The sequence below is a fragment of the Myotis daubentonii genome, chromosome 8 (assembly GCF_963259705.1).
Source record: "Myotis daubentonii chromosome 8, mMyoDau2.1, whole genome shotgun sequence".
Taxonomy (NCBI): domain Eukaryota; kingdom Metazoa; phylum Chordata; class Mammalia; order Chiroptera; family Vespertilionidae; genus Myotis; species Myotis daubentonii.
In genome coordinates this window covers 34,319,032-34,345,839 of record NC_081847.1, presented here as the reverse complement: position 1 = coordinate 34,345,839, position 26,808 = coordinate 34,319,032, and the positions used below count along the sequence as shown (strand labels likewise).

Genomic DNA, 26,808 nt, shown 5'->3' with positions numbered 1-26,808 from the left:
CCACATCCAACCTGTACATTTATTTACAAGGCACAAGCTGAGAGCAGGTTGGGGGCTGCCCACGGCCTTTGCACTCCATCCTCCGGGGCCTGCTGACTCCATCATCTGAGGCCCACGTGGCAGGGATGGGGGCCCACAGTGGCTGGGTTGAGCCAGCGAGGCCCTCAGGCAAGTTCGGGGGTGGTCTTCAGTGTCCCCCAGGCCCCTCCCTGCCCCCTCCGCCAGGCCTGGGCTGGGCGCCCTCTCTCTCACTCAGAGTTCCTGTGTGTTGGTGGTCGGCAAGGAAGGTGGGTGGGAGCTGGAGCCGGCCAGATGGTGTGCGCTGGGCCTTATCTGTTGGGTGTAGGGAGGCAGGCGTGGCGTGAAGATCCTCTTTCACAAAGCCGGCTCTGTCTCCCGGCAGCTGGCCTCAGGGCTCCACTTGGTTGCCTTCCTGCCCCACCAAGAGCCTCCCACCCACAACCGCGGGAGCCCCACACGCTGGGACCCCAGCCCGCCCACTTCAGCTGAGAGCAAGCTCAGGCCAGGGATGCCCGGGCAGGGCCAAGCAGGGTCACCAGGCAACAGTTCCAAAGGGGGAGCCAGGGAAGGAACAAGGGGCCTGTGGCATCTGGGCGGCGGCCGATGGGCCGGAGCCCGTCTGGGGAGGCGTCAGCAGGATGGATCCAGGCCACATCCGAGGCAGCTCTCATCGGGGCAGCGGTCGCCGTGTGGGGGCGTGGGGAGCCCCGAGCCTCCCGGCCTGGCGCAGCCTTGTCCTGCCCAGCCCACCCTGGGGTCTGGCCCTCTGCCCTGGCCTTCTGGGCTGTGAGGCCTCAGCCCCGGCCACCGTGGAGCTGCATCCAGGCCTCCGCCGCTTCTGGGGCTCAGACCCCCAGAGCCATCAGAGCCCCTGAGCTGCTGATCTTCTTGAAGCGATTGGCAGCGCTGACAGCAATGAAGTTTTTCTGGGGGAGGGTGGAGAGGGGTCCCAGTCAGCATGGGGGCAGCTGAGTGTCTCCTAACGTCCCCTTTATTGCAGGAGGGCCAGATGCCAGGGAGGGTGCAGTGCTCAAAACGGCCACAGGAGGCGCCATGACTGCATCCTCCAGGATTCCTTCCTTCCACAGATTTGTCAGCCAGACTAGCGCTCTGTCAAGGTGCTCCAAGTAAAAGATGAACCCCTCGCCATGGCCAATGAGTCCCTCCACACCCCGCCTCCCGCTCCTCTCTGCGCTCACTCCCCCACCCCTTTGACTCTTCATCAGTCCTGGTTTCCTACCTGCTCCTCACACTCGCCAACCTCAGGGCCTTTGCACTGGCTGTTCCCTCTGCCTGGGACACGCTCACCCCTCACCCCCTTCAGGTCTTTGTTCACATTCTCCCTCTCAGTGAGTCCTCCCCGAGCACCTGTTTAGAAGTGCGACCTCTCCTCTCCTGAGTTCTTTCCAGAGCCCGTCCTTAACCCTTCTCCTATCTCCCAACACCCACCACCACCACCGGTAAGTCCACAAAGACTGAAATCCCGGTGTCTTACCCACTGTGTGTCCCCAGTGCCTAGAGGTAGGAGAAGCTCAATAAATATTTGAAAAAGGAAGGAAGGAAGCCTGTGATGAGGTCAGAGACCTTGTCCTGACCCTGAGCCCCAGATGGACCCCCTCCTCAGGGTGGAGGGGGTGGGTGGAAGGTCAGGAGCCAGCCCAGGACAAAGAGAAAAGCCAACCCTGTTTTCCAGACAGGGCCAGGCCCGGTGGGCGGAACCTGCCAAGGCAGGGCTGCTGGGGCCCCCGAACCTGGCGCCAGGAGCTCTTCCCGCCTTGCAGCCCCTCCCTTCACCCACCCCCAGCCCCGTGGTACCTTCCAGCGTCTCTTCATGAGGTATTTCTTAAGCAAGATCTGGGACTTGAGGCGTCGATTACAGCGCTTGGCTTTCTCTGCCAGGTTGTTGAGCCAGGGGTGGGCGAGGCACTGGGCAGCGCTCATGCGGGCCCTGTGGGGAGGGGGCGGCGTGGAGAGGGTGGATGGCGTGCCCACAGGCACTGGAGCCCAGCCGGCCTTCCAACCAGTTCCCACCCAGCCTGCACACGCATGCACTGGGCTCGCACAGCGGGGTTCGGGTTCGTGCCCTGTGGTGGGCCTCACCCCTGTTCCTTGACGATGAGGTGGGAGACAAAGTCTTTGGCCTCATCTGACACAGCCTCGAAGGTCTCCTCGTCAAAGTACCAGTTGGCAGCTAGGACATTGTTTAGGGTCTCTGTGTCATCATCTCCCAGGAAGGGGGAGAGGCCGCTCAGCCTGGAGGGAGGGGATGGTGGAGGGCAGCGAGGTGAGACTAGAGATGCTAAGTCACCTTGGAGGGTTTGGGGGATGGGGATAGATCCTAGGAGGCAGCACCAGATGCTGAAAAGACCCCCAGCCTCTCACGGGGGACAGACCTGAGTTTGAATCTGGCTGGGTGACCTTGGGCAAGTCACTTCCCCTCTCTGAGCCTCACTCTTCTCATCTGTAAAATGGGCATAATCATCCCAGCTTCCCAGGGTTACAGTAAAGAAGAGGAATGGTGAGTGCACAAAAATGTCCACCACCCCTGTGCCCCCACCCGGGGTCATCAGAGATCTGCGGTCCGGAGCCCTGGGCTGGGATGCTACGCCTTTAGGGGCCTTGGTTTCTCCATTTGTAAGATGGGTACAAAGTTCCCCATTCCTCGTTCTCCCTAACACTCCCAACACCCAGCAAAAGCCTGACTGAGTGAATGAGTGAGGTGAGACCACCTCACCAGGACCCCAAGGCCAGTCTTGGCCTCAGCTGCCCACACAGGCGCCCCAACCCCAGGAACACACGCTCCCTTGGGGCTCACAGCATGTAGGTGATGACCCCCATACTCCACATGTCTGTCTTGTCGGAGATTTGGTCGTAATTCACCACCTCAGGAGACAGGAACTCTGGCGTCCCAAAATTCACCTTCATCTTCTCCTTGGGGTTATACCTGGGCGTGAGACCAAATGCTCGGAGCACAGCCCATTGCCAGGCACCCTGGACCTCTCCCTCGCCCTCTGCCCTCCTCAGAGGCTGGCCCCGGCCTCCCCCCAGGTGGTACCTCCGTGCCAGGCCGAAGTCAATGATCTTCACCAAATGGCCGGTGTTGTTGACACACAGGATGTTCTCTGGCTGAGGAGAAGGGTGGCCCGGATTGGCCTCTGACCCGGCTCACCCTCCCTCCCCGCTCAAGTCCACCCCAGTCCCAGGTCCAGCCAGAGCCCCAGGCTGCCAGAGTTAGCAGCCCATCCAAGACCCCAGACCCGCCTGCTCCAGCTCAGACGTGGGACCTGAGCCCGAGAGGGTTTGGGAGGAGGCCTCGCAGCACCAGGCTTCTGGGTGGGTGCAGACGGCACTTCCCCTCATCTCAGGCCATGAAAGAACAGGTTCTAGCAGTTCTGAGGATGGGGTGGTTCTGTGCCCTGGTGAGAGGCTGGTGCAGGGCCACCGCCAGGTACGTGGAGCTCCAGGGACCAGAGAAAGAAAATGCCCGCTCAGGGCCCTCAAAGAAGCCTCTTGGTACGGAGGGCTTCGCGCTGCCCCTGGCTTGCTCTAGGGGGGCTACCCTTGTCTCCCAGTTAGGGATGGTGACAGCACCTACAAGCGTCCGGCCTAGCTCCTCAACCCTCCCAGCAGCTCTGAGGCAGAGACTGTCACTTTCCGTCCCCATTTCACAGCTGAGAATACTGAGGCTCGGACACAGAAGTGACTTGGCTACAGTCACCCAACAAGTGCGCTGGTCTTTTGATATCAATCTGCCTGCCGCCAGCCAGCAAAGACCCACAGTGCACGCTACAGGGCAGGGGCCGGGCACACAGCGTGCTTTCCGTCTTCTCTCGGCCCCTTTGCTCCCCTCCCTCAGTATCGAACAAAGACACCCATCGGTGCTCAGCCATGGCTCCCAGAATCCTATGTGAGTGAAGTTACTGCAAGGCTAGTCCCTCCCGACTCTGGATCTCCATATAACACAAGGCCACTACCAGTTGATCATAAAATCTATCGTTTCCCCCAACCTGCTATCTACAAGGACTGAGCAAGGTCGGAAGAGGGATATCAATAGTCTTCCATTAAACATTTTTGTTGGCGCCTACTGTGTGTGTATTGCTGCACTGACTGATCTGTGTTTCTGACTCCCCTCCTGGAATTTTGTCTGTTTTGTTCACCCCTGGATCTCCACCTGCTGGGCCACTGTCTGGCATGGAATCGGCCCTCAACAAGTATTTGCTGACTAAATGAACAAACACCTGCAGTGTCTTTCAGGGCCCAGCACAGAAGTAAGTGCTTTTGCAACACTTATCAGTAAGTTCTTTGTGGGAGGCACTGCGCTTGGGGATCGCAGGGCTGCAAAAGTATCTAGTATTAGATGCTAGAAGCTCCTAAGAGCTAGGACCAAGTCTTTCGCTTTGTTTTCTGCCTCATTCTTTATTTCTGGTATTTAGTAAGTGCTCAGTAAACCCTTTTTGAGTCTACAGGTGGGAGGGAGAGAAGAAGGGATGGTGGCGGGTTGCAACGCTGATTTCAAGTGGTCAGATGCTGCTACCGACCCCTCCCAGGAGGCCCAGCCCCAGTACCTTGAGGTCCAGGTGCAGAACCTGCATCTGGTGCATGAAGAGGATCCCGTCGCAGATCTGCCTGACAAACACCATGGTGTCCACCTCGGTCAGCTGGTAGTCCTCGTCCACGATCCTCTCGAAGAGCTCGCCGCCCTCGATGCTGCGTGCACAGACCCCTCTACAGGCTGCTTCCGGGCCCGCGGCACCCCCCGCCCCTCCCCCACTGCTGGCACTCACTACTCCAAGAACAGGATGATGTCATGTGGGGTCTCGATGGCTGCGTAGAGCTGGATCAGATTGCGGTGGTTGAGCTGGTTCATAACCTCGATCTCAAGCATCACCATTTCCTGGGGACCAGGGAAGTCGGGGACCATCCAAGTGTCATCACTCCCTGCCCTCCACCCTCCAGACCTGCACCCTGACGGGAACCTGGCCTGGACCACTGCCCAGCCTCCTCCTCACTGGCCTCCTTGCCCACCCCAAGCCTGTGTCCTCACCACCCCGGTCCTTCCTGCTGGGACACCATTCCTTTGCAGTTCTTCCTCGCCTCCTGGCAGAATACTGGGAACCCAAGGGCCCAGACCTCCCCGCTCATCACTCCCCTCCCTACACTCTCTCCCTGGGCATTCTCTTCACGCCCCATGACTAGATAACTCCACCCGAATGTGATCAATCTCCAAATACATATCTCCACCTCTGAGCACTCCCTTGAACTCAACATACCCCTTTCTCCAGCTGCCCAGCTGCCATTTCCCTTGGATGTCTAGAGGCATCTCAGCTCTGTCAAGTCCAAAATGAAACCCTTGACACCACCCCTTCCCCACATTTGAGCTTGTCCATTAGCAATAGGACATCGCTCTTCACCCCGGTGTGCAGGACTACAAGTTAGGAGCAATCCCAGATCCTTCTCTTAATCTTGCTTCCTCACACCCCATAGCCAATCCGTTAGGAGATCTTCTGACTCTACCTTCAAACTAGATTACAAATCCAATGACTTCTCACCTCCTCCACCTCTGCCTTCCTAGCCTAAGCCACCATTATCTGTCACTTTGAGAAAGTTTGCAAGCCAGTTGTCACATTGGTAGTTTGAAATCAGTCATGGTAGAAATATGTACACCACGGAAATTGGCAAATGCCACAAATCAGGCCTCTCCCTGAACTTTCCCCCCCAGGACATCGGATCTCTACCTGAATCACTTCATCTCTCTCATGCCACTCCTTCATTCGTGTCTCACCTTACACACGCTCCTCAGAGAGGCCTAACCTCGCCCCCCTCTCTCTGCACACCCCCTCACAGCTCCGCACTCCCTGTTTCTTACCTGCCTTTGTTTTTCTTCCTAGCACTTCTCAGTTCCTGGCACCAGGGTTTTTGTTGCATTTTGCTTTTTAGTTGTCTGTTTCTCTTCTCTAGCATGTCAACCCATAAGGGCAGGGACTCTTTGAGTTCACTGCCATTTCCTTTGCACATGGAATGGCACACCAAAAATTGCTTGGGAATTAATTAATCCATAGCTGCCTCCAGTGAATGTATGCAGCACACATGGATTGAGCCTCTACACTGAGCCAGGCCCATGATAGAGGCCTGGGGACCCAGCCGTCAATAACATGGATCCAGGCCCTGTCAAGTGGAAGAGGCAGAGAAAGACAGAGTCACATAGAAAATACACGCCTCCCCCGTGTGCTTAGCGCTACGACGGGAGTTCCAGGCACTCGGAGCAGCTCCTCGTGCTCCTCCTGGGCTCCAGGCCGCTGCACGTGCTGTGGTCTCTGCCTGGAATGCCCATGGCTCACTTCTCGGCTCCCTCTGCCTCGACTCAAGGGTCGCAGCCGTTCCCTGCTATTTCCAGCTCTCAGCCCTCTCTCCCCACAGTCCCTCCTTCTTCATAGTCTTCACGACAGCAGCCCAGGAAGGTTCCCTGACCCACAGGCTGAAACAGGAGCCTCCTCTGCCTCTTCTCACTGCCGCCCTGCCCTAGCTTTCCCGGGTGACAGCTCTCACTACACCAGGTGGCTAGGTTGTCATCACCTCCTCACACACCGACTCCCTCGCTCCACGTGAGCCTTTGCCTGCATTCCTTCCTTCCTTGTTCCTTCCTCACTTGTTTCCCCTTCTTTTCTTCTTCCCTCCCTCCCTCCCTCCCTCCCTCCCTCCCTCCCTCCCTCCCTCCTTCCTCCCTTCCTCCCTTCCTCCCTCCCTTCCTTCCTTCCTCAGCAAGCCCTGCTCTCGGCCTCCTCTGAGCCAGGCCTGGGCTGGGGGCTGGAGGCAGAACTCTAGACCAGGCCTGTTCACTTGGTGCTGCCTGAGGGCAGGGACCACATTCACTTCACTTCCAGACGCCCAGTGCCCAGCACAGGCCTGGCCCAGAGCCTGCACTCACCAGTGCTTGTTGAAGTGACCAAAACAGAGGATGTGACTATCCTGTGCCTAGAATGGGAAGTCCCGGGATACGTTCACTAACTGGGGTGTCTGGTTTCCGTTTAGGGTCGTCAGGCCCCAGTGGGAGGGCTGTCTATCTGTCCATCTGGACAGACATGGGTAGAGGGAGGTGAGAGGCCCCACACTCCACAGATCCCGCCTCTCACATAACCAAGCCCCCACCCCCACTACCTTGTCTTTGGGTGTCTGCTTCTTGATGACCTTGGCTGCCAACTTGAGGCCGGTGGCTTTCTCTGTGCAGGTACAGACCGCTCCAAACTTGCCGCTGGAGAGAGACGAGGCTGGGAGTGACGGGGTTTCAGGGCCAAGGGCCGAGGGGGCCTGTGCTCTGTGCCCATCTGGATCCCCACCGTGAGATGGGGCCCTCGTCCCAGCCAGCCCTCACTCCCTCCCGAAGCTCTACTTCAGGGACAATGGCTGAACCACACAAACCGCGGGCACAGGAAGGGCAGGCTGATCCGCAGAGTGGTCCCTGAGGTGACAACCTGGAGCTCTGGGCCCCAGGGGAGGGAACCTTCAGGGCTTTTTACAGAGCAGGAGTCACCGGAGACCGACAGGAAACTACTGTCGCTCCTATAGGAAATACTGAATGGCCGACGATGTGTCTGTGAGTGACAGTGACCTGACTAGGCATCAGCCACGTGGCAGCTTGCACATGACAGGTGCAGCCACCAGAAGCGATGTGTTCGCTGGGTCACGTCCAGTGGGGTGAGGCTGGGCCTTGCTCAGGGAAGATGCTCTTCAGGGGCCCAGGGGCCCAGCTCTTACCCGCCCAGTGTCTCCTTGGAGTTCATGCTGAATTGACTGTTGACATTCCCGGTCCTCAGCTCCACGATGCGGTGGGGGAAGGGGGCGGGGGGTGGCGGGCAATCGTCTGGAGGCAGAGCAGAGCCATCACAGTCAGTGCCAGGGGCTGCTGAGGATCCACCGGGCACTCCACACACACACACACACACCCCCAACTCCCTACTTCACCCCCCACCCCTCACCCCCACCCCACCCCTGCCTGGCCTGGGCGCATCCAGAGAAGTTCACTGAGTGCTACCTGGGGGACAGCTGGCTCCAGGACAGGGGCTAGGGGACTCGGCTTCCAATTTCAGCTCTGCCACCACCATACAAAATGGCCTTGGGAGGTCCCTGCCTCTGACAGAGGGAGGCTCACCTACTCCGGGCACCACCATGGGGACGGCCCATGAGACCCCTGGGACCCCCCCCAAGCGACCTGCATCCCAAGCCATCTGCATTTCCATTGAAGAAAAAGGGGCCAGATAGGGGTTACTATGTCTGATGGGGGCAGTGATGGGATCTGCCTACCATCCCCTCAAATGGCACCACAGGCTGGCCAGGCCAGCGGAATGGGTGTCTAACCCGTGCTTGGCCCGGGGGTGGTGAGGGGTGGATGGATGGGGGGGGGGGGTGGGGGGCGGGGAGTAGAGGCAGGGACACAGTTTGTTAGGGAGAGGCTGCCACCTAGTGACAACGCTGAGCAGGGGCCCCGGCGGCGGCAGGCTGAACCATCGGGAATGGAAAGCTCTTTATAAATAGCCAGAGGCGGCAGGGAAGCCGGGCTGGCATAAATCAAAGGCCTTGGAGGCGGTTCAGGTCCCGTCACCCTGAGGATGTGATTTCGGGGCGGGGCGGAGGTCTCTGCCCTATTCAGGAGGAGGCAGGGCTCCTGGCCGCCGCCCAGCCGCCAGGCCCTCCCACCCTGTCTGGGTGGCACTGTGCCGCTCACTAGGCAGGCTGGCGAGTCTCCCAGGGCGCCTCGGCCGGGGGGGAGGGTGTCAGGACACTCTGGGCTCTCCTGACCCCATCTCACCCCACCCCCAGCCCGGTACCCTGGCCCAAGCCGCCGGCCAGGCTCACGCATGCTCGGTGGCTCCCTGCCGCCGCTGACGAAGCCGGGCTCCTGGTCTGGTCGCCAGTTAAGGCCACGCACGGTCCTGCCCCGTCTCACGTGCCGGCTTCCTTGGCCACAGCTTCCGCACAGACACCTGTGCTCCCGGCCAGGAGCCCGCCCCACCCCGTCCACCAAGTGGTTTAAGTACCAAAGTCTGGCGTTTTAGTCCTTCTACAGACTGACTTCCAGTTCCACGGCCCAGGGAGCTGGTGCTGCTCCAATGACCTGCCTGACATTTTTCAAAGCCCATTTTAGCCAAAGGAAAAGAAAGCCAGACGGAGCTCTGGCGTGAGGACGCCCTGAGCGGTGCAGGTCCTGTCCTCGCTGTGGATTTGGGGGCACTCCTTCCATGTCCTGTTGCTGAGCCTCCAGTTCCCCATCTATCAGAAGGGTCTAGACCAGTGGTTCTCAACCTTCCTGATGCCGCTACCCTTTAATACAGTGCCTCATGTTGTGGTGGCCCCCAACCATAAAATTATTTTCGTTGCTACTTCATAACTGTAATTCTGCTACTGTTATGAATCGTCATGTAAATATCTGATATGCAGGATGTATTTTCATTGTTACAAATTGAACATAATTAAAGCATGGTGATTAATCACAAAAACAATATGTAATTATATATGTGGTTTCCAATGGTCTTAGGCGACCCCTGTGAAAGGGCCGTTTGACCCCCAAAGAGGTCGCGACCCACAGGTTGAGAACCCCTGGTCTAGAAACTCATGCTGCCTGGAGTTGTGTGGCACTCAGATGAATCAGCCTGGGTGAGACATGGCTCAGAGCAATTCAGTCCTCTAAAGTGGGGAGACTTGGGGATCCCCATCCCCTTTTCCCTTGGGCCCCCAGGCAGCCCCAAGCCCACCCCTACCCCTGGCCTACCCAAAATCTGGAAGCAGTCCTCCTCCCTGGCTGTGAGACAGAGGGGCTGCCCCGCCTCCGTTCTCTCCGGGGGCGCAGCCTGGAACTCGATCCCCCTCGAGGTGTCCCCTTCCACCTCAGCCGGGCCAGCCTGGCCGGAAGCCTTCTCTCCTGCTTCCTTCTGGCTGCCGCGCGGGCTGTTTTCCCCTCCTGCTGCTGCTTTGGCTGGCACGGGATCTATGGGGCTGGGGGTCACGGGCACCCCTTCAAAGATGAGCTCCAATGCCTCATTTGGGGGCTTCTCAGCCAGCGGCTGCTCCGGGCTACAAGGTGAGAACACAGAGGTGATGCCCCATGTGGCCTCCGGCCGGTCTTCAGGCTTCCGAAGCCTCATCTCTGCTCTCTGGAGCCAATATAACCCTGCCCCCACCCCAGGTGCATGGGGTGATGCATCCCAAGTCACTTTGTGCAAAATCAAGGGATGTTAATATTATCATAAATGACTGTGGTCATTACCTTGACTATTAACACACTAATAGATAATAACTGACCATTAATAGGATTAGTGATATGAGCAATCATTATATGGATATAATTAGGGAGGTAACACAGCTTTTGATTCATAAAAACAGTGGCAATGCAATTGATGTTAATATGAAATTTCAGTTGATATGTATGGTGTTATTATTTATATTTATTGTGGTTTACAACATATCATTAATGACCTGGTTAATCTGATTAGCACTCAGGTAAGTGTAATTGATTATATCATAAGACTGATGTTTTATTATGAAAAGTATTAGTAAGTTAATGAAAGTGTTAGGAAGGATCTACCCATCTGTTATGAGTCAACTTTCCATGTTATACTGATAATTATATTAAGAAGAGGGGTTTTCCTTTCCTCCTGATATCTCGGCTCCACCCTTGGCTACACCCAAGTTCACAGAATAAGGGGAACTCTGAACTTCAGGTGCCCAGAGAAGAAGAGTTCCACCTGAGCGGCCTCTGAGGACCTCTCCGACTGACATTCCAGGCTTCTATGAAATTCCTGCTTTATGCAAGAGGTAGCTGAACATCAGGCCCACCCAATCCAGCTCTGAATGTGACGGCAATGATTCCAGGACAGAGGCGCTCAGCACGACCCCTGGGACAGAGCCCCCTCCCTGATCCCAGGCAGGGGCATTCACCTGGAGATGGCAGCAGGGCAGCTGGGGCAATGTAGAAAGGCCGGGGAGCCCCTCCTGGCCGCTGCTTGGCTCTCTATTGCCTTCTTTCGCTCCTTGGCCTCTCCAGGATCCTGGTTGCCCGAGGACTCCTGATGATCGTCGCCGCTGGGCTTCTTGACACTGGCCTCAGCCGTCTGGGTCTGCTGGGGCAGGGCTGCTGGCTGCCCAGCACTGCCCAAGGCGCCTTCTCCCTCGGGCCCCTGGCTGCTAGCTGAGGGCTGGGCCAGGCCACCTTTCCCTTTCTCTGGGGCAGGGGCTTTGGCACCTTTCTTCATGGTGAGTGGACCAGAGTCTTTCTTTGGGTCTATAGGGCCAGAGTCTTTCTTTGGGTCTGGGGGGCCAGAGTCTTTCTTTGGGTCTGGGGGGCCAGATTCTTTCTTTGGTTCTGGGGGGACAGGCTCTTTCTTTGGGTCTGGGGGGGCAGGCTCTTTCTTTGGGTCTGGGGGAGCAGGCTCTTCTTTCTTTTGGTCTGGGGGGGGAGGTTTTTTCTTTGGATCTGGGGGGACAGGTTCTTTCTTTGGTTCTTGGGGACTAGGTTTTTTCTTTGGGTCTGGGGGAGCATTTTCTTCTTTTTTTGAGTCTGGGGGGGGAAGTTTTTTCTTTGGATCTGGGGGGACAGGTTCTTTCTTTGGTTCTTGGGGACTAGGTTTTTTCTTTGGGTCTGGGGGGGCAGTTTCTTCTTTTTTTGAGTCTGGGGGGGCAGGTTTCTTCTTTGGATCTGGGGGGACGGGTTCTTTCTTTGGTTCTTGGGGACTAGGCTTTTTCTTTGGGTCTGGGGGGGCAGTTTCTGTCTTTGGGTCTGGGGAGACAGATTCTTTCTTTAGTTCTGGGGGGTCAGGTTTCATCTTTGGGTCTGGGGGGGCAGCTTCTTTCTTTGGGTCTGGGGGGGCAGATTTCATCTTTGGGTCTGGGGGGCCAGATTCTTTCTTTGGATCTAGGGGGGTAGGTTTTTCTTTCTTTGAGTCTGGGGGAGCAGGTTCCTTCTTTGGATCTGGGGGTGCAGGTTCTTTCTTTGGTTCTTGGGGACCAGGCTCTTTCTTTGGTTTTTGGGGATCAGGCTCTTTCTTTGGGTCTTGGGGGGCATGTTCTTTCTTTGGGTCTGGGGGGGCAGGTTCTTCTTTCTTTGGGTCTGGGGAGGCAGTTTCTTTCTTTGGGTCTGGGGGGGCAGTTTCTTTCTTTGGTTCTTGGGGACCAGGCTCTTTCTTTGGTTTTTGGGGATCAGGCTCTTTCTTTGGGTCTGGGGGGGCATGTTCCTTCTTTGGGTCTGAGGGTGCAGGATTCATCTTTGGTTCTGGGGGGGCAGTTTCTTTCTTTGGGTCTGGGGGGGCAGGTTCTTTCTTTGGATCTTGGGGACCAGGCTCTTTCTTTGAGTCTATAGGGCCAGAGTCTTTCTTTGGGTCTGGGGGGGCAGGTTCTTTCTTTGGGTCTGGGGGTGCAGGATTCATCTTTGGATCTGAGGGGGCAGTTTCTTCCTTTGGTTCTTGGGAACCAGGCTCTTTCTTTGGGTCTGGGGGGGCAGGTTCCTTCTTTGGGTCTGGGGGGGCAGGTTCCTTCTTTGGGTCTGGGGGGGCAGGCTCTTTCTTTGGGTCTGGGGGGGCAGGCTCTTTCTTTGGGTCTGGGGGGGCAAGGTCTTTCTCTGTAGCTGGGGGTCCTTCGTCTGCTGCACCTTGAGGTGCATTGTCTGTAGAGGAGGTGAGACACCAGTCAGGATTCACCCTCCTTCCCCTCTCTCCCCAGCCAGGCTCCCCAGAGACCAGCTCTGGGCCAGGTCCCCACTACGGCAAAGATTTGCAAATGCTTGTCCCCGTGAGCCTCTAGGGCCCCTTGACGGGCTGTAGAGATGGGCTGCTGGGATCTCAGAGTCCTGTATAGAGGGCTCCCAGTCCTCTGCTGGGCCTGGACGCCCCGTCACTCCTTGCCCTGGATTTAGTGCCATCCATGAGAGCTTCACATTTTCCTAGTTTCTCTGGGGAGTTCATGTAAGCTCTTGACCAGCCCAGTCCTACCCAGAGAGAATTCAGATTTCTGGGTCCCCCAGGCACCACACAGAGAACTACCACTGAGGAACTGGCCCAAACCTGGAGTCAAACACCCCTTCCCAAGCTCCTCCCTCGCCTCCTGCCCCAGCTTGGCACCTGTTGGTGAGCTCTGGATTCCCAGCTCCGCTGCTCCGTTTTCTGTCGCCATGAGGTAGGAAGGCGTCCGCTTCCGCTTGTCTAACTCAGGTCTTTCTAGCTGCAGAGAGAAGCGTGGGGTGTGTCAGGCGGTGGGAGTCCTCCTCTTGTCAGGCCGAGAGGCCAGGGCCAGCTGACGGAGGGGAGAGAGGTACCTGGAGCAGAGAGGGGCAACCCGTGCCGTCTGTATTGCAGCGGCTGCCCAGGAGCCGTCCTGGGGCAGTTGTAAGGGATTGGGCCGGGTGGGCAGAGGCGGAGGCAGGGGCGCAGGCAGGGGAGGCGGGGACGGAGGAGAGGATCTCTTACACCAGGGGCCAGGCAGCTCGGACTGCCACCACCTGTCACTCTTGGCCCCCATTCAGAGGACACAGCATTCTTCCCACGGACCGACGGGAGGGGGGGACGGGGGTGGGGGTGGGGGAAAGTGGTGTTGGAACAAGCAGAAGAGAAAAAGGAGGGGGCACCTGGGGCCCCGGGGCACGGGGCAGCAGCCTTTTCCCAGGCCTTGGCTCGGACAGGATCAGGGAGGGGCCTGGACAAAGAGGGGCTCCCGGACTGGGCCCTGGCTCTGCCCACCTGCACCCCACATGTCCTGGGCCCCCCGGAACCTGGTTAGAGCCACACAGGCCCAGAAATAATCACCCTGGCCCCAGTGCCCAGCTCTGTGCCCATGAGCTCTGCCTGGCAATTGGACCTACTTAGACCATCTTTGGGTAAGAAATTGTCTCAGAGGCTCTTGCTCAACATGCCCATGGGCCTAAAAACCTTTTCTTTTGAAAATGTCTTTTTTGAATCATTGATCGACTGCCTCCTGCATGCCCGCTACTAGAGATCAAGCCTGCAATCCCGGCATGTGCCCTGACTGGGAATCGAACCAGGACCTCCTGGTTTATGGGTCGATGCTCAACCACTGAGCCACACCAGTCGGGCTACACTTTAACTTTATATATATATATTTTTCTTTTCTTTTTAATATATTTTATTGATTTTTTTTACAGAGAGGAAGGGAGAGGGATAGAGAGTCAGAAATATCAATGAGAGAGAAACATCGATCAGCTGCCTCCTGCACAACCCCCACTGGGATGTGCCCACAACGAAGATACATGCCCTTGACCGGAATCGAACCTGGAACCCTTGAGTCTGCAGGCCGACCTTCTATCCACTGAGCCAAACCGGTTAGGGCCACTTTAACTTTTTTATTTGAACCATGAGCTACATGAACAGTTTACTATTCAAAGTGAGTGAATATTTTTAAATATATTTTTACCGATTTCAGAGATGAAGGGAGAGAGAGAGAGAGAAACAAAGATGATGAGAGAGAATCATTGATCGGCTGCCGCCTGCACGCCCCACTCTGGGAATTGAGCCCACAACCCCAGGCATGTGCCCTGACCAGGAATTGAACCATGACCTCCTGGTTCATAGATCAACACTTAACCACTGAGCCACGCCGGCCAGACTGAGTGAATATTTTTTTAGGTGAGAAAATGCTGAGGAGGTTGGTACTGGCTAGAAAAAAAACAAAACAAAACAGAGTTGGAGCTCCTTCCTCACTCTTGACAAGTTTTGCTCTTCCTGGCCCTCCCCTCCCCTCCTCCATTTCTCTCCTCAATGTCCATGACAGCCTGCCTCTTCTAGAAACAAAAATAATACTGACCCTGCCTAGTACTTGCCATATGTGTCAGGCCTTGTTCTTGGTGCTCTTGTGTTGATTCACTCATGTGATCTTTAGAACAATCCAATGAGGTAGGTACAACTTCAGATGGGTAAACTGAGGCACAGAGAAGTTAAATAAGTTACTCAAAGTCATTCAGTTTGTAAGGGACTGAGCTGGGACTTGAACCCAGGCTCTCTGAAGGGAAGGGAGCTCCCCCCCCCCTTTTTTTTTGAGTGCTTATTATTATTAGCTTTATCCATATTGTCTTAAAACATCATCTTTTTTAAAAAATATATGTTTTTATTGATTCCAGAGAGAGGAAGGGAGAGGGAGAGAGAGAGAGAGAGAAACATCAAAGAGTAGAGAGAATCATTGATCAGCTGTCTCCTTCACACCCCCTGCTGGGGATTGAGCCCACAATCTAGGCATGTGCCCTGACAGGGAATCACACCATGACCTCCTGGTTCATGGGTCAATGCTCAGCCACTGAGCCACACCGATTGGGTTTTTTTATTTTTCCCTCACCTGAGGAGTGAGGATATTTTCCCAATGATTTTTAGAGAGAGAGGAGAAACATCGATGTGAGGGAGACACATCAATTGGTTGCCTCCCGAATGCACCCCAACCGGAGGTGGGGATCAAACCTGCAACCCAGTCATGTGCTCTTGACCGGGAATTGAACCTGCGACCCTCCAGTGTGCAGGCCAACACTCTAACCACTGAGCCATGCTGGCCAGGGTTAAAACATCATCTGATAACTCTGTGGGGAGCTTTCATCTTATTTTCTAGATGAAGACAGGGAGATCCAAAGGTTGAGTGACTTGCCATGGCCAGTGTGGTTCAGTTGGTCAGGTGTCATCCAGTGCCCCAAAGGCTTGCCGGTCTGATTCCTGGTCAGGGCACATGCCTGGGTTGCAGGCTCGATCTCCAGTAGGGTGTGTGCAGAAGGCAGCTGACTGGTGTTATGCTCTCACCTCTCTCATGTAGATGTTTCTCTCTCACCTGCTCCCTCTCTAAAAATCAATTAAAAAATATATTTTTTAAATTAAGTAACTTGCACAAACTCACTCCACAAGTAAGGGAGTCCAGCCAGAAATGTCCTTCTTCACAACCCAAAGTTCTCTTTCTTCCATAAAATTTCCCAGCCTGTGCTCGCCCCCTGTCCCCGCTGGGGTCTCAGCATTCTGGAGGTTGAAATGCTTCCTGTCCGCACCTGCTATTGGGAGCCCCTGGCCCTCCACTTGGTTGTCCCCGTAGCAGATTCTGGTTTAGCTTGGAATGCTAGACCTCCCTCCTCTGGCCTCCTTCCACTCCAGGTGGATCCCACTATTAACACGGTCTGGGAGCCCTAGAGGGCAGGGGCTGTATGATGCTCACATGTGTCCCTGCACAAGGTGTACTTGCCAATCAGTGTTTGGTGAGACTAGCAAGGGCCTGGGCTGGGTTGTGGAACTTCTCTACCATGATGGCGCTTGCTGACATCCTCTTGTTAGTGTGGTTGTCAATTCCGCTCACTTATTGAGGGCCCAGTGAGGGCCAGGCCTGACTCTGCCAAAGGCTTCACCCCGGCTCCTTGGATCCTCACAAGGGACTCCAGGGGCCAAATGTTAGACCACGTCAATGGCGCAGAAACTGATGCTGCGAAAGGGTAAGAGGCTTGTCTCTATGGAGTAGCTTCAAATTTCCCAGATTCAAATCCAGAGCAGCCTCCTGATGAAACCAAAATCCAGGCTTAGACAACATAAGGGGCTTCACTGGCTACCTTTGTCACGGTTATGAGTCCCAAATAATAACTAGCACTTACTGAACTCTTATGTAAACAGGCCAGGCCCTGGATAAGCAACTTCATGAGTCCTCAATTCAGCTCGTACAGTCTCCGTGGTTAGGAGCTCTGTCAGCCAAGCTGAGACTAATAACACGTGTGGGCAAATGCCTTTGCTTGTCTCCTCATCCTCCTCTCAGGGGGGAGGGATATAGGAATAGGGCCTGGGTACATAGTAAGTGCATTATAAATGTCAGCTATTTCAACCCCAATTCAAAGATGTGACAGGAAAACTGAGTCACAGAGCAAACTCACAGAGTTGGGTCTGAACCACCTAATCCAAGGCTCAGCTCATTACCACTCTGCCTGTGGTCTCTCTCCCGGGGTGGCTGGGACCGTTTAGCGAGCACAGGTATCAAAGTGCTCTGTATGGCCTAGAGAAGGTCAATGGGGGATGGGTGGGGACATATGTCTATTGTCTATGTCCATTGGTTATGCATATATGCATACAAGTTCTTTGGTTGATCTCTTCCCACCCACCCACCCTCCCCCACCTTCCCTCTGAGGTTCCACAGTCTGTTCCATGCTTCTGTGTCTCTGGATCTACTTCGTTCATCAGTTTATTTTGTGGGGTCTCCATAATGATGTGGACATCCCAGGTAGAGGGCTCAGCTGTCCCTGCAGGCTCCTTCGTGTTCCCTTCCAGCTGGGATGAAACTGGACTGGTTCCGGATCCACAGGATTGCGGCTTCTGGCCGCCCAGGCTGAGCTCAGCTTGACCAGCTGCTCCTGGGAGTCCCTGAGCTTCTTCTCAGCTCTCCCTTGGAGGCAGGGGGGTGGGGCACGGGGAAACCCCCTCCACCAGCTGGGGGCTGCCAGAGCCCCTGCCCACCCTGAAGAAGGAGCTCTCCCACCCGGCACCAGCTGTACAGCCACCCTCTCTGCTTCTACAGGGCAGGGCAGGAAGTGGGGCCATGCCAGAACCAATCAAACCTGCCAGGGGAATTAAGGTCAGCAGGATGCAATTATGCCTGTGGATTTAACAAGGCCAGAGGGAAGTTCTCTCCAGCCAGAGTTCACGGCTCCTTAGGCCTCTTGCCCTGGATGGCTCTGCACTCCAGAAGCCTGGGCTCCCAGGCTCACCCATTTCTGGGAGATTTCCTTGGGAGTGGAGGGGTTAACTCCAGCCGGGCACTGCTTCCCTGGCTCTTGGGATGAAATTAATCCAGCCAAGATGCTTTTAAAAGGACCTGCTCAGAGGAGACATTTCCCAGCCTCACCCTCCCTGCTCGGCTGTGATGGAAAATCTAGGGAGTTGAGCAATGACCTTCTGACTCTAAAGGGAGCAGCCAAGTCCCCTCACAGCTTTCCTCTGGTCCTGGAGTGGGAGCGGCTGAGGGATGTTTTCTCCTGCCCTCTCCCACCTTGGGCCCCAAGCCCAGGGCTGTGGCATAGCTCTCAGGCCTCTGGGAAAGCCCTGGGCCAGACTGCTGTCCTTAGAGCAGTGTCTGCGGAGATCTGTACGCACTCTGTATAGCCACCTGGACAAGTGACACGCTGTTCCCTCCCAGAACTGTAGAGTCTTACTGCAAAGATAGATAACTTACTGAGTGCTCTCCTCTCTGGCAAGGGCTAAACCGGTTACTTTGGGGACAGAGAGATGGGGTTTGGGGAAAAGAAGAATCACCACACAGTGCCTTTTAGGTGAAAACAGCTTGTAAAATCATTCATGAGTTTGGGATCCTTTTTGTTAAAAATATTTATAGAGAAAATGTCTGGAGGAATAGAAATATACATATGAATAGGTGTGGCGTATGGACAATTTTCACTTTTTGTCTGAATTTTGCCAAAATTTTTTTGAAGTGACCATTTGAAATTGAGCAGATTAATAAATAATTCAAAACCTACCAATATGGACTCAGATTTCTACAGTTCAAGGCAGAAAATGGTAGGAGCGACACATGAAATAAAAACACTGGGATTTCAGAGGAGGAATCATTAAGACTATGGTCAGGGATGCTCTCAGCCACAGGCATGGCTAGTGCAGGCTTTCTCCGTGCCCGGGCCCCGCATTTCGGTTGGTTTCCTGCACACCCGGTGTGAGAAGCCCCACGCAGAGGGCCAGCTATGCGGGCACGCCTGAGCGCCCCACGGTGCAGCCCATGGGGACTCCAGGGCACATCTCCCTCCCGAGCCCTCTGGGCTGTGCTCCTCAAGCTTGACGCTGAAAAATACAGCTGTGAGCGAGAGGAGATGACTATGTCACCCATTTGGAAGTCCCGGGGCCTGACATTCAATAGGTGCCCTGAAAATGCTGACAAATAAATGCTCCTACTTTGGTAGGGCCCTGGGACCGCGGGCGGCAAGACCAGCCCCTCCTTCATTCTTTCTCCCTCTCCCCTATCTCAGCCCAACTCTCTGCAGCATAAACAGCAAAGCCAAAAATAGCCATCTAATGACGTCAGAAAAACAAGGTCATCTGAAAACTGCCCGTGGCCACTGGACACCTCCCTATAGGATCAAGTAGCAGGAGGGTACCCCAGGCTGGCGCAGCTGTTCCAAGAACAGGAAACGTCCCAGGAGCAGACTTGGAGCACCACCTCGGGAAGGCGGCCTGTCGGGGGCGGGCACGAACATCTAAGAGCAGAAGCAGGATCCACGAGCGGAGGAGAGACCTGGGAGTTGAGTGTAATTCAACTTCATCCGCACCCGAAGTCCCTCCAGTCACACGATCCCAGGAAATGGCTCAGAAAGCAGGGAATGCGTGTTCTGCCCCACACAGGCCGGCTTCCCTGCCCACCACGGTGCTGTTTATAAAACTTCAGGTCCGTTTGCTAAACTAAGTTGTCCTAAGAACCAGGGGGTTTGAGGCAAGCTCTGAGTGACTGCTGGGAGAAAGGGCCCAGTGTGGGATGGTGGGGGCGTCCAAATGAAGGCTGAGGATGAGGAGTGGGCTGGGCGAAACGCCTCCTGCCTGCAGACACTTGGCACTTTGACCACCTTGGCTATCACCTAGGCCCCCTGAGGCTTGTGACTTAGTTGATTGGCAGCTACCACATCCCCGACAGGAATGGTCTGAGATGCCCGCTGTGTGAAAGTGAGGAGAGGACCTGCCTCCCAGCCCCTGGGAAGCTTAGCTGGAGGTTCCCGAAGCGAGGTCGAGAGTTCAGTGCAGGCCCCAGACCAATCTGCAACCTTCACAAGACAATTGCTCCCAAGGCCAGAGTCGCCAGTCCTGGAGGGTGGCAAAAACAACCTCTTCTTCACCCAGGGGCCTTTGATCAAGAGTCACTCAATTCTAAAAAGAGCCAGGAGGCCCTGGCTGGTTTTGCTCAGTGGATAGAGCACCAGTCTGAGGACTGAAGGGTCCCGGGTTTGAAACGGATCAAGGGCACATGCCTGGGTTTCGAGCTCCATCCCCAGTAGGGGGCATGCAGGAGGCAGCCAATCAATGATTCTCTCTCATCATTTTTTTTTTTAAATATATTTTATTGATTTTTTACAGAGAGGAAGGGAGAGAGACAGAGAGAGCCAGAAACATTGATGAGAGAGAAACATTGATCAGCTGCCTCCTGCACATCTCCCACTGGGGATGTGCCCGCAACCCAGGTACATGCCCTTGACCGGAATCGAACCCGGGACCCTTCAGTCCGCAGGCCGACGCTCTATCCACTGAGCCAAACCGGTTTCGGCAATTCTCTCTCATCATTGATGTTTCTATCTCTCACTCTCCCTTCCTCTCTGAAACCAATAAAAATATTTTTAAAAAAGATAAAAAGAGCCAGGAGAATGCCAGCTCCCATGTGGCCGTCTCCCTGCTCCCTTTGCTGGCTGTTAAGGAGCAGCTGCTGGCCCGGTTCTGTTAGGTTGTTACCTCCTGGCAACCCCTGGTGAGAAAGAATGACCACTCCCTACAGGTAGCTCTACTTGAGGGATGCAATGCATGTGGTGGAAAGGACACTTGGGGGCAGAGAGACCTGGATCCGACTTCTGACTCTGCCACTCACGAGCACGGAGAACTTTCAGAAAGTAAACTCTGAGCCTCGGTTTGTCATATAGCTCATTGGGAGGACATATGAAAAAGCATTTTTCACTCCATCTTCATTCTGATCATAAAATGTTGGTTAAGGAGATAAATACCTGTTCAAACTCAGCAGCTCTCCTGTTAACACGACAGACGGCACAAAGCCGACTCCCAGGGAGCTCTGGGCAGGAGGGGTGTTCCTGGCCTCCAGATTGGCTCGTTTGGTCTGGACACTGAGGGTCACAGGAGAGAATGGCTGCTGGCTCCCTGCCCGTAGAGACCTTTGAGCTGGGAGACCTGCAGGTCCCTCTCCTGGCACAGTGGTCCTCAAACTCGGGCATGCGTCAGTCCCCTGATGGCTTGTTAAAACACACATTGCTGCCACAGTGTCTGACTGAGGGGTCTGGAGCAGGGCTGGAGAATTTGCCGTTCTAGTCTCGGTTATGTTGATCTTCTGGTTCCCGGACCACACTCTGAGGACCACTGTCCCAGACCAACTTGCTGAGCTTCCAGCCTGGCAATCCCTACCCATTTTCATGAGGCCTCTGGGTAGGTAGGAGGGTTTGGGCACTTGTGTGAGGAAAACACAAACCCTCAGACCCCACTGTTAGTGCAGCTGATGTTCAAAGAAAGGGAGATGCACAAAAACACAAACTGTTTGGTGAACGGGGGTGGGTAGTAGCAGCTCCTTCCAACTTCTAACTACTTGCTCTGTGTAGCTTCCTGTATTCAATTTCTATTCTGCAGTAACAAATTATGAGAAAAAGGCTAATGAGCAAATAAGAGCAGCTAGCTTACAATGTAGACACCAACCTCCAGCCATTGAGAACGAGATTTCTACAAGCTCAGTTCAAATCCCTTGTCTTTCTTGCTTGCACAAACTCCCAGTAGCCTCCTCCCCGAGAAATCTCCCAGCCCCTTTCGCTGGCTGTTAACTAGCAGCTGCTGGCCCTGTCCTGTTAGGTTGCTAGTTTGAGTAAACAGCAGGGGCTTCTGGCAACCCCTAGTGACACATACCCACCAACAATTAGTACTGAATATATGACTGAGTCACACTGGCCGACAGGGATAAATATGTGCCCAGGGTGACAGTCATCGCTGCTGCCCAGAGCACATGTGAGTCATGTTAACGCTGGAAGAGCCTCATTAACAGCTGGAGGAAAGGTTCTTTCTAGACCAGGGGTGGGCAAACTTTTTGGCTCGAGGGCCACAATGGGTTCTTAAACTGGACTGGAGGGCCGGAACAAAAGCATGGATGGAGTGTTTGTGTGAACTAATATAAATTCAAAGTAAACATCATTACATAAAAGGGTACGGTCTTTTTTTTTTTAGTTTTATTCATTTCAAACGGGCCGGATCCGGCCCACGGGCCGTAGTTTGCCCATGGCTGTTCTAGACACATCTCTGTTACTTCTCAGACGAGGAAATTGAGACCTAGAGGATTCCAACGACATGCTCAAGGTCACAAAGCCAGAAACCACTCCCAATTCCCAACCTAGGGCTCATCCCACTAAGTAATTCTGTGTTCCTCTTGAACCCTGTGACATTTGTCCCAAAACAACCTAAGTCCCTCTGATCATGGACACAGTTAAAACTAAACTGTGGTGGAGACAGAAGGGCAGCAAGGCAAGGCATCAGTTTGACTGGGATGTCCTTAAACCATCTACAATAGAATCACTTCGAGACAACTTCACACCTTGAAATACCAAGCATGGGAGGGACTTCATGCAGCAGTCTGTAAGAATTCACTGAACATCCATTCTGTGCAGTCTTTCACCAGTTCCAAGGTCAAGAGAAACATGAGAAAATGTGTGTATGTCAGGGGACAGTATTCAGGGATTAGTCCCTTGGAGTGATCTGGGATAGATTTCCGTTTCCAGAACAGCCCTTGGGAAGTCCTCAACAAGGTAACAAACTGGTCTCCAACATACTTCACTGAAGTTCAAATGAAAATCCAGGGGCAGGAGAGTTTGCTAGAGGTGCCCTCTCACAGTGATTGAGCAACTGGTTATAGAAAAATATAAATACGAAAGTAGGGCCCTAACCGGTTTGGCTCAGTGGATAGAGCGTTGGCCTGCGGACTAAAGGGTCCCAGGTTTGATTCTGGTCAAGGGCATGTACCTTGGTTGCAGGCACATCCCCAGTGGGGCGTGTGCAGGAGGCAGCTGATCGATGTTCCTCTTTTATCGATGTTTCTGACTCTATCCCTCTCCCTTCCTCTCTGTAAAAAAATCAATAAAATATATTTAAAAAAAACCAAAAACACAAAAGTAGGACTGGTGTAATGAAAACAAATTGCCTAGAAAAAAATTTTGAAGATATTCAAGCTGAAAAGAGCCCTGTTAATCTTTCTAGTTCAATCTCCTCATGTGACAGATGTGGAAACTGGTCCAGAAAAGGGACGTGACCTGTTAAGCGTCACTTAGCATGTCAGGGACAGCAGTGAGATGATATCCTTGCTCCTATTCTTCCCCAAAGTCACCACAGCTCCAATAGTGTTCTTTCAAACCTGACCTGAAGGCTCAGAGACAACAATCCACTGTCTGAAGATGTAGTGTTCCAAGACTTTACAATAACATAACTAGCTAGAGTCCTCTCCAGAAGGGCCCGAGTGCCAGTAACACAGACCAAGCCAGCTAAAAGGAGCTTCCCATTTTGCCAGAATAACGTCACTAACTACGCTTTTGGGAGGGGCTTATATTTCCTTTTAATATTTTAATAACAAAGATTGACTAAGTGGTTTGAAACAGTCACTTCAAGTTGAGACAGACATGATACATTAGAGGGGAGAAAATCAAGACAAATCTGCCCTATAAATCAAGTCTAGAAAAATCCTTTGCAAAACAAGCATTTTCAACAAAGAAAAGCAAAGACAAAACAAGGGAGCAGTGTGCTGTGGTTAACATTGGTATTTACAAAGTATGTGTTGATACAGGAAAAATACCTGATCATTACTATGCTGAATTTAAAAAGTAGAATACAAAATATATATACAGAAAAACCCTATAATGTAGAAAAACAGACAAAAGTTTTACACAAGAGAAAAAGAGATTATACAAAGTAATACCAGTGTTCAAGGTGGGTGATGGGACCATGGATTTTATTTTTCTTTCCTCTTATTACCAGGTATATTCCAAACTGTATATAACTAACAATGAAAAGTGTACATGACAATGCTGTGAGATTTTTGCATACAGCAAATTTAAAGCCACTTTCTAGAGACATTGTGGGTTTTCTGAGAGATTGTGTACATGAGTGCCGACCAGTGAAAGTCTGTCAGTGCTGTCCAGACCGCTTTTCATATTACAATTTACGACCACTCACTATTTAGTATCTTGACCAACTGCAAACTATGTCTCCCACCCCTGACCTGAGAAAATACCACCGGTGCCAAAACAAGCTGGGCAGCGGCGCTTGGCTACAGCTCTTAGCACATTCACATACCTGCCTGGGCGGTTCCGGGATGCCAACCCCACAACTACACGGGTCTCAGCACATCAGACAGGCCTGGTTTTTATTTCCTTTTTAATAAAAGGGAGAGGGCAATTGATACCTTCAAGTTAGACTTAGTCTGGTGAAATAGTTCCTAAATAAAACCTAGTATTTGCCTCAGCTCTTTACCCCTGCCCCTCCAACTACGATTTCTGGGAGTGAAATGCCTGCATTTGTCAAGCCCTTTCAGGAAGCTGACACCTTCCGCACATAAAAGCCACGCTTTGGCCTGAGCCCAGCCTCTTATTATCTTGCATGAGAACAGCAAACATCATCAGACAGTTCCATGTCGGCTAACTTCACTACAGCACTGAAGAGTGGGCATGCAAGAAAGCGAATGCAACAAGGAAAAGGGAGGGTTTTGTCCCCAGGCTTCTTTTTTGCAGCAACTACACTGGCTTCAGCTGGATAACAAATTGTCCTGGAATTCTTGGCGACAGAGCAAACATGTCAGCTCCCTGGTTACGCCTTCGTCACTGCTCAAAGCACCACACACTTTAACCTCCCTGCTCTTTCCATAGGCCTGGGCTTGTCCCGTATCCAGGAAACTTTATATGTTGTCTAAACTGAGCATCCCAGCAGGCTGCAGGGCAGATGGCAGCTCAGGATTCCGAATGTTGACCAATTCCTACCTGGACCCACACCACCAAGCTGAAACTCAGCCTGCCTGTGCAGAAATAGGAGCCAGCCTCGTGGCCGATGGCTTTTTTAACTGCTACTGTCAGCAATGAGGAGCCTTCTCCGGCAGACAAGATTCGGAAGGGAACTGAGAGGAAAGCAAAGTCAAGATTTATCTAAAGGGATACACAGGTTTGACCAAATATGCAAGCCAATAAGCACCCAAGGCTCAGCTAAGCCAGGAGCTAAAAAAGACCAGATGTTACTGACCTGCCCTCCAGTCCTTGGGACCTCAGGTCACTAGCCAAGGACATCATGTAGAGGAACTAGACCCCACTCCAGATCTGTTTCCATGTCACTAGATTCTCATTAGAGACTTCTTACTTCAGTCAGGGAGCAAGCCAGCACTTGCCCAAAGTAGCAGCTGAACCACACCATTCAGTGTAGAACATATGAAAAGAGTGAGGTCAGAGTGTAGAGTAGGACACTTTGTCTAAAAATAAAAGGTTAGAGACAGGAATCCGTACATGCAGAAGCCATCTCCGCAGGGGAACACACCTGGCAGCGCCAATCTGGGGAGGGAGCAGCTGGAGGAGAAAGTGGGAACCTTTACCTTGGGAGCTTTTGAATTTTGAAACATGTGAATGCATAGCCTTTCAAAGAACAATAAAAATAAAAATGTAGAATGCTGTGTCATATTGTTATAAAAAGAAAAATGCCCTATAAATCTGTGTGGACATAAAAAGCTTTCTGGAAGAACACACGATTGTTAACTGTGAGTTACCCCGGGGAATGGGAATAGGGGGAGGAGATGTTCGTGTCTTGATATAATCATTATTGTTTTCTTTCCAAAGGCAGTATTACTTTTGTGATTTTTTTTAAAAATATATTTTATTGGTTTTTTACAGAGAGGAAGGGAGAGGGATAGAGAGTTAGAAGCATCGATGAGAGAGAAACATCAATCAGCTGCCTCTTGCATGCCCCCCACTGGGGATGCGCCCACAACCAGGGTACATGCCCTTGACCGGAATCGAACCCGGGACCCTTCAGCCCGCAAGCCGACGCTCTATTCACTGAGCCAAACCAGTTCGGCACTTTTGTGATTTTTACTTTAAAAAGAAAAAAGAGCCCACCTGGCCTGGCTCAATGATTGGGCCGTCGACCCAGGAACCAGGAGATCATGGTTCAATTCCTAGTTGGGACACATTCCCCGGATGTGGGCTTGATCCCCAGGAGGGGGCGTGCAGGAGGCAGCCAATCAATGGTTCTCTCTTATCGTTGATGTTTCAATCTCTCTCCTTCTCCCTTCCTCTCTAAAATCAATAAAAATATGTTTTTTAAAAAAAGAACTGCAACCTCACCCTGGCCAGGTAACTCCGTTGGTTAGAGCATCATCCCAATTCGCCAAGTCAGGGTTTGATCCCTGGTTAGGGCACATATAAGAATCAACCAAGGAAAGAGTGGAACAACAAATCAATGCTTCTCTCTCTCTCTCTCTCTCTCAAATCAATAAAAAACCCAAAAAACAAAAATAAACCCCTGCAACCTCACCTTCAACAAGAATCTCCCTCAGCATTTGTTTCGTCTGTCTCACATGGCTCAATCACATCTTATCTTGCATTACAATGCCTCGTGTACAGATCTCATCTCCATTAAATGATGGAGCAACTGAGACTGCAGCCTGCCTCCCACTCAAACTCCACGTTCCAGGGACAAACTCTGTGGAAAATAACCAGTAAGAACTAAAATAGCAGTCAAGATGTCAACAAAGCAATCACACAAGAGCAAATCGATCAACTAAAGAGTGAACAATAATCTCCTAAGTGTGTGAAACTTAGCACAGGACTATTAGCAATGGGAAACCATGACCAAATCAAAACAATATGGAAAACAGAGTTTGTCCCAGAAATTGTGGGAATTCCAACAATGCATAGGTGCTAGTAACTTTGCAGAATTGTCGAGCAAAGTGAGACAGCCAGATTTCTCAGAAATCAGTGAATTCCTATCAGAGGACATGATCTTTGTTTAGAAAAATTGAAGTGATTTTGGAGTGTTGAGAGGCTCCTTCTAGGACATGGCCTAAAGGGATGAA

The 26,808-nt window shown here is 53.0% G+C and overlaps 1 protein-coding gene across 3 annotated transcripts; it reads right to left on the bottom strand.

Moving 5' to 3' along the window:
• On the bottom strand, positions 1-13,466 carry MYLK2 (myosin light chain kinase 2). 3 transcript variants are annotated; one of them, XM_059705837.1, is made up of 13 exons: positions 13,319-13,466; positions 13,125-13,224; positions 10,951-12,670; positions 9,785-10,086; positions 7,774-7,879; positions 7,177-7,270; positions 4,806-4,915; positions 4,587-4,728; positions 3,077-3,147; positions 2,837-2,965; positions 2,122-2,274; positions 1,837-1,969; positions 1-947 (listed from the first exon to the last, which is right to left on the bottom strand). In XM_059705837.1, exons 2-13 carry the CDS (start codon positions 13,174-13,176, stop codon positions 867-869), a joined length of 3,093 nt encoding a protein of 1,030 aa, XP_059561820.1. In that variant the 5' UTR covers positions 13,177-13,224; positions 13,319-13,466; the 3' UTR covers positions 1-866. The 3 variants fall into 3 exon arrangements, 2 of the variants coding, with proteins under 2 accessions (XP_059561820.1, XP_059561821.1); XM_059705838.1 differs by having other exon boundaries at positions 13,125-13,458; XR_009454066.1 differs by lacking the exons at positions 1-947; positions 1,837-1,969 and adding an exon at positions 2,415-2,482 and having other exon boundaries at positions 2,139-2,274.
• Between the last annotated feature and the right edge of the window lie 13,342 nt (positions 13,467-26,808).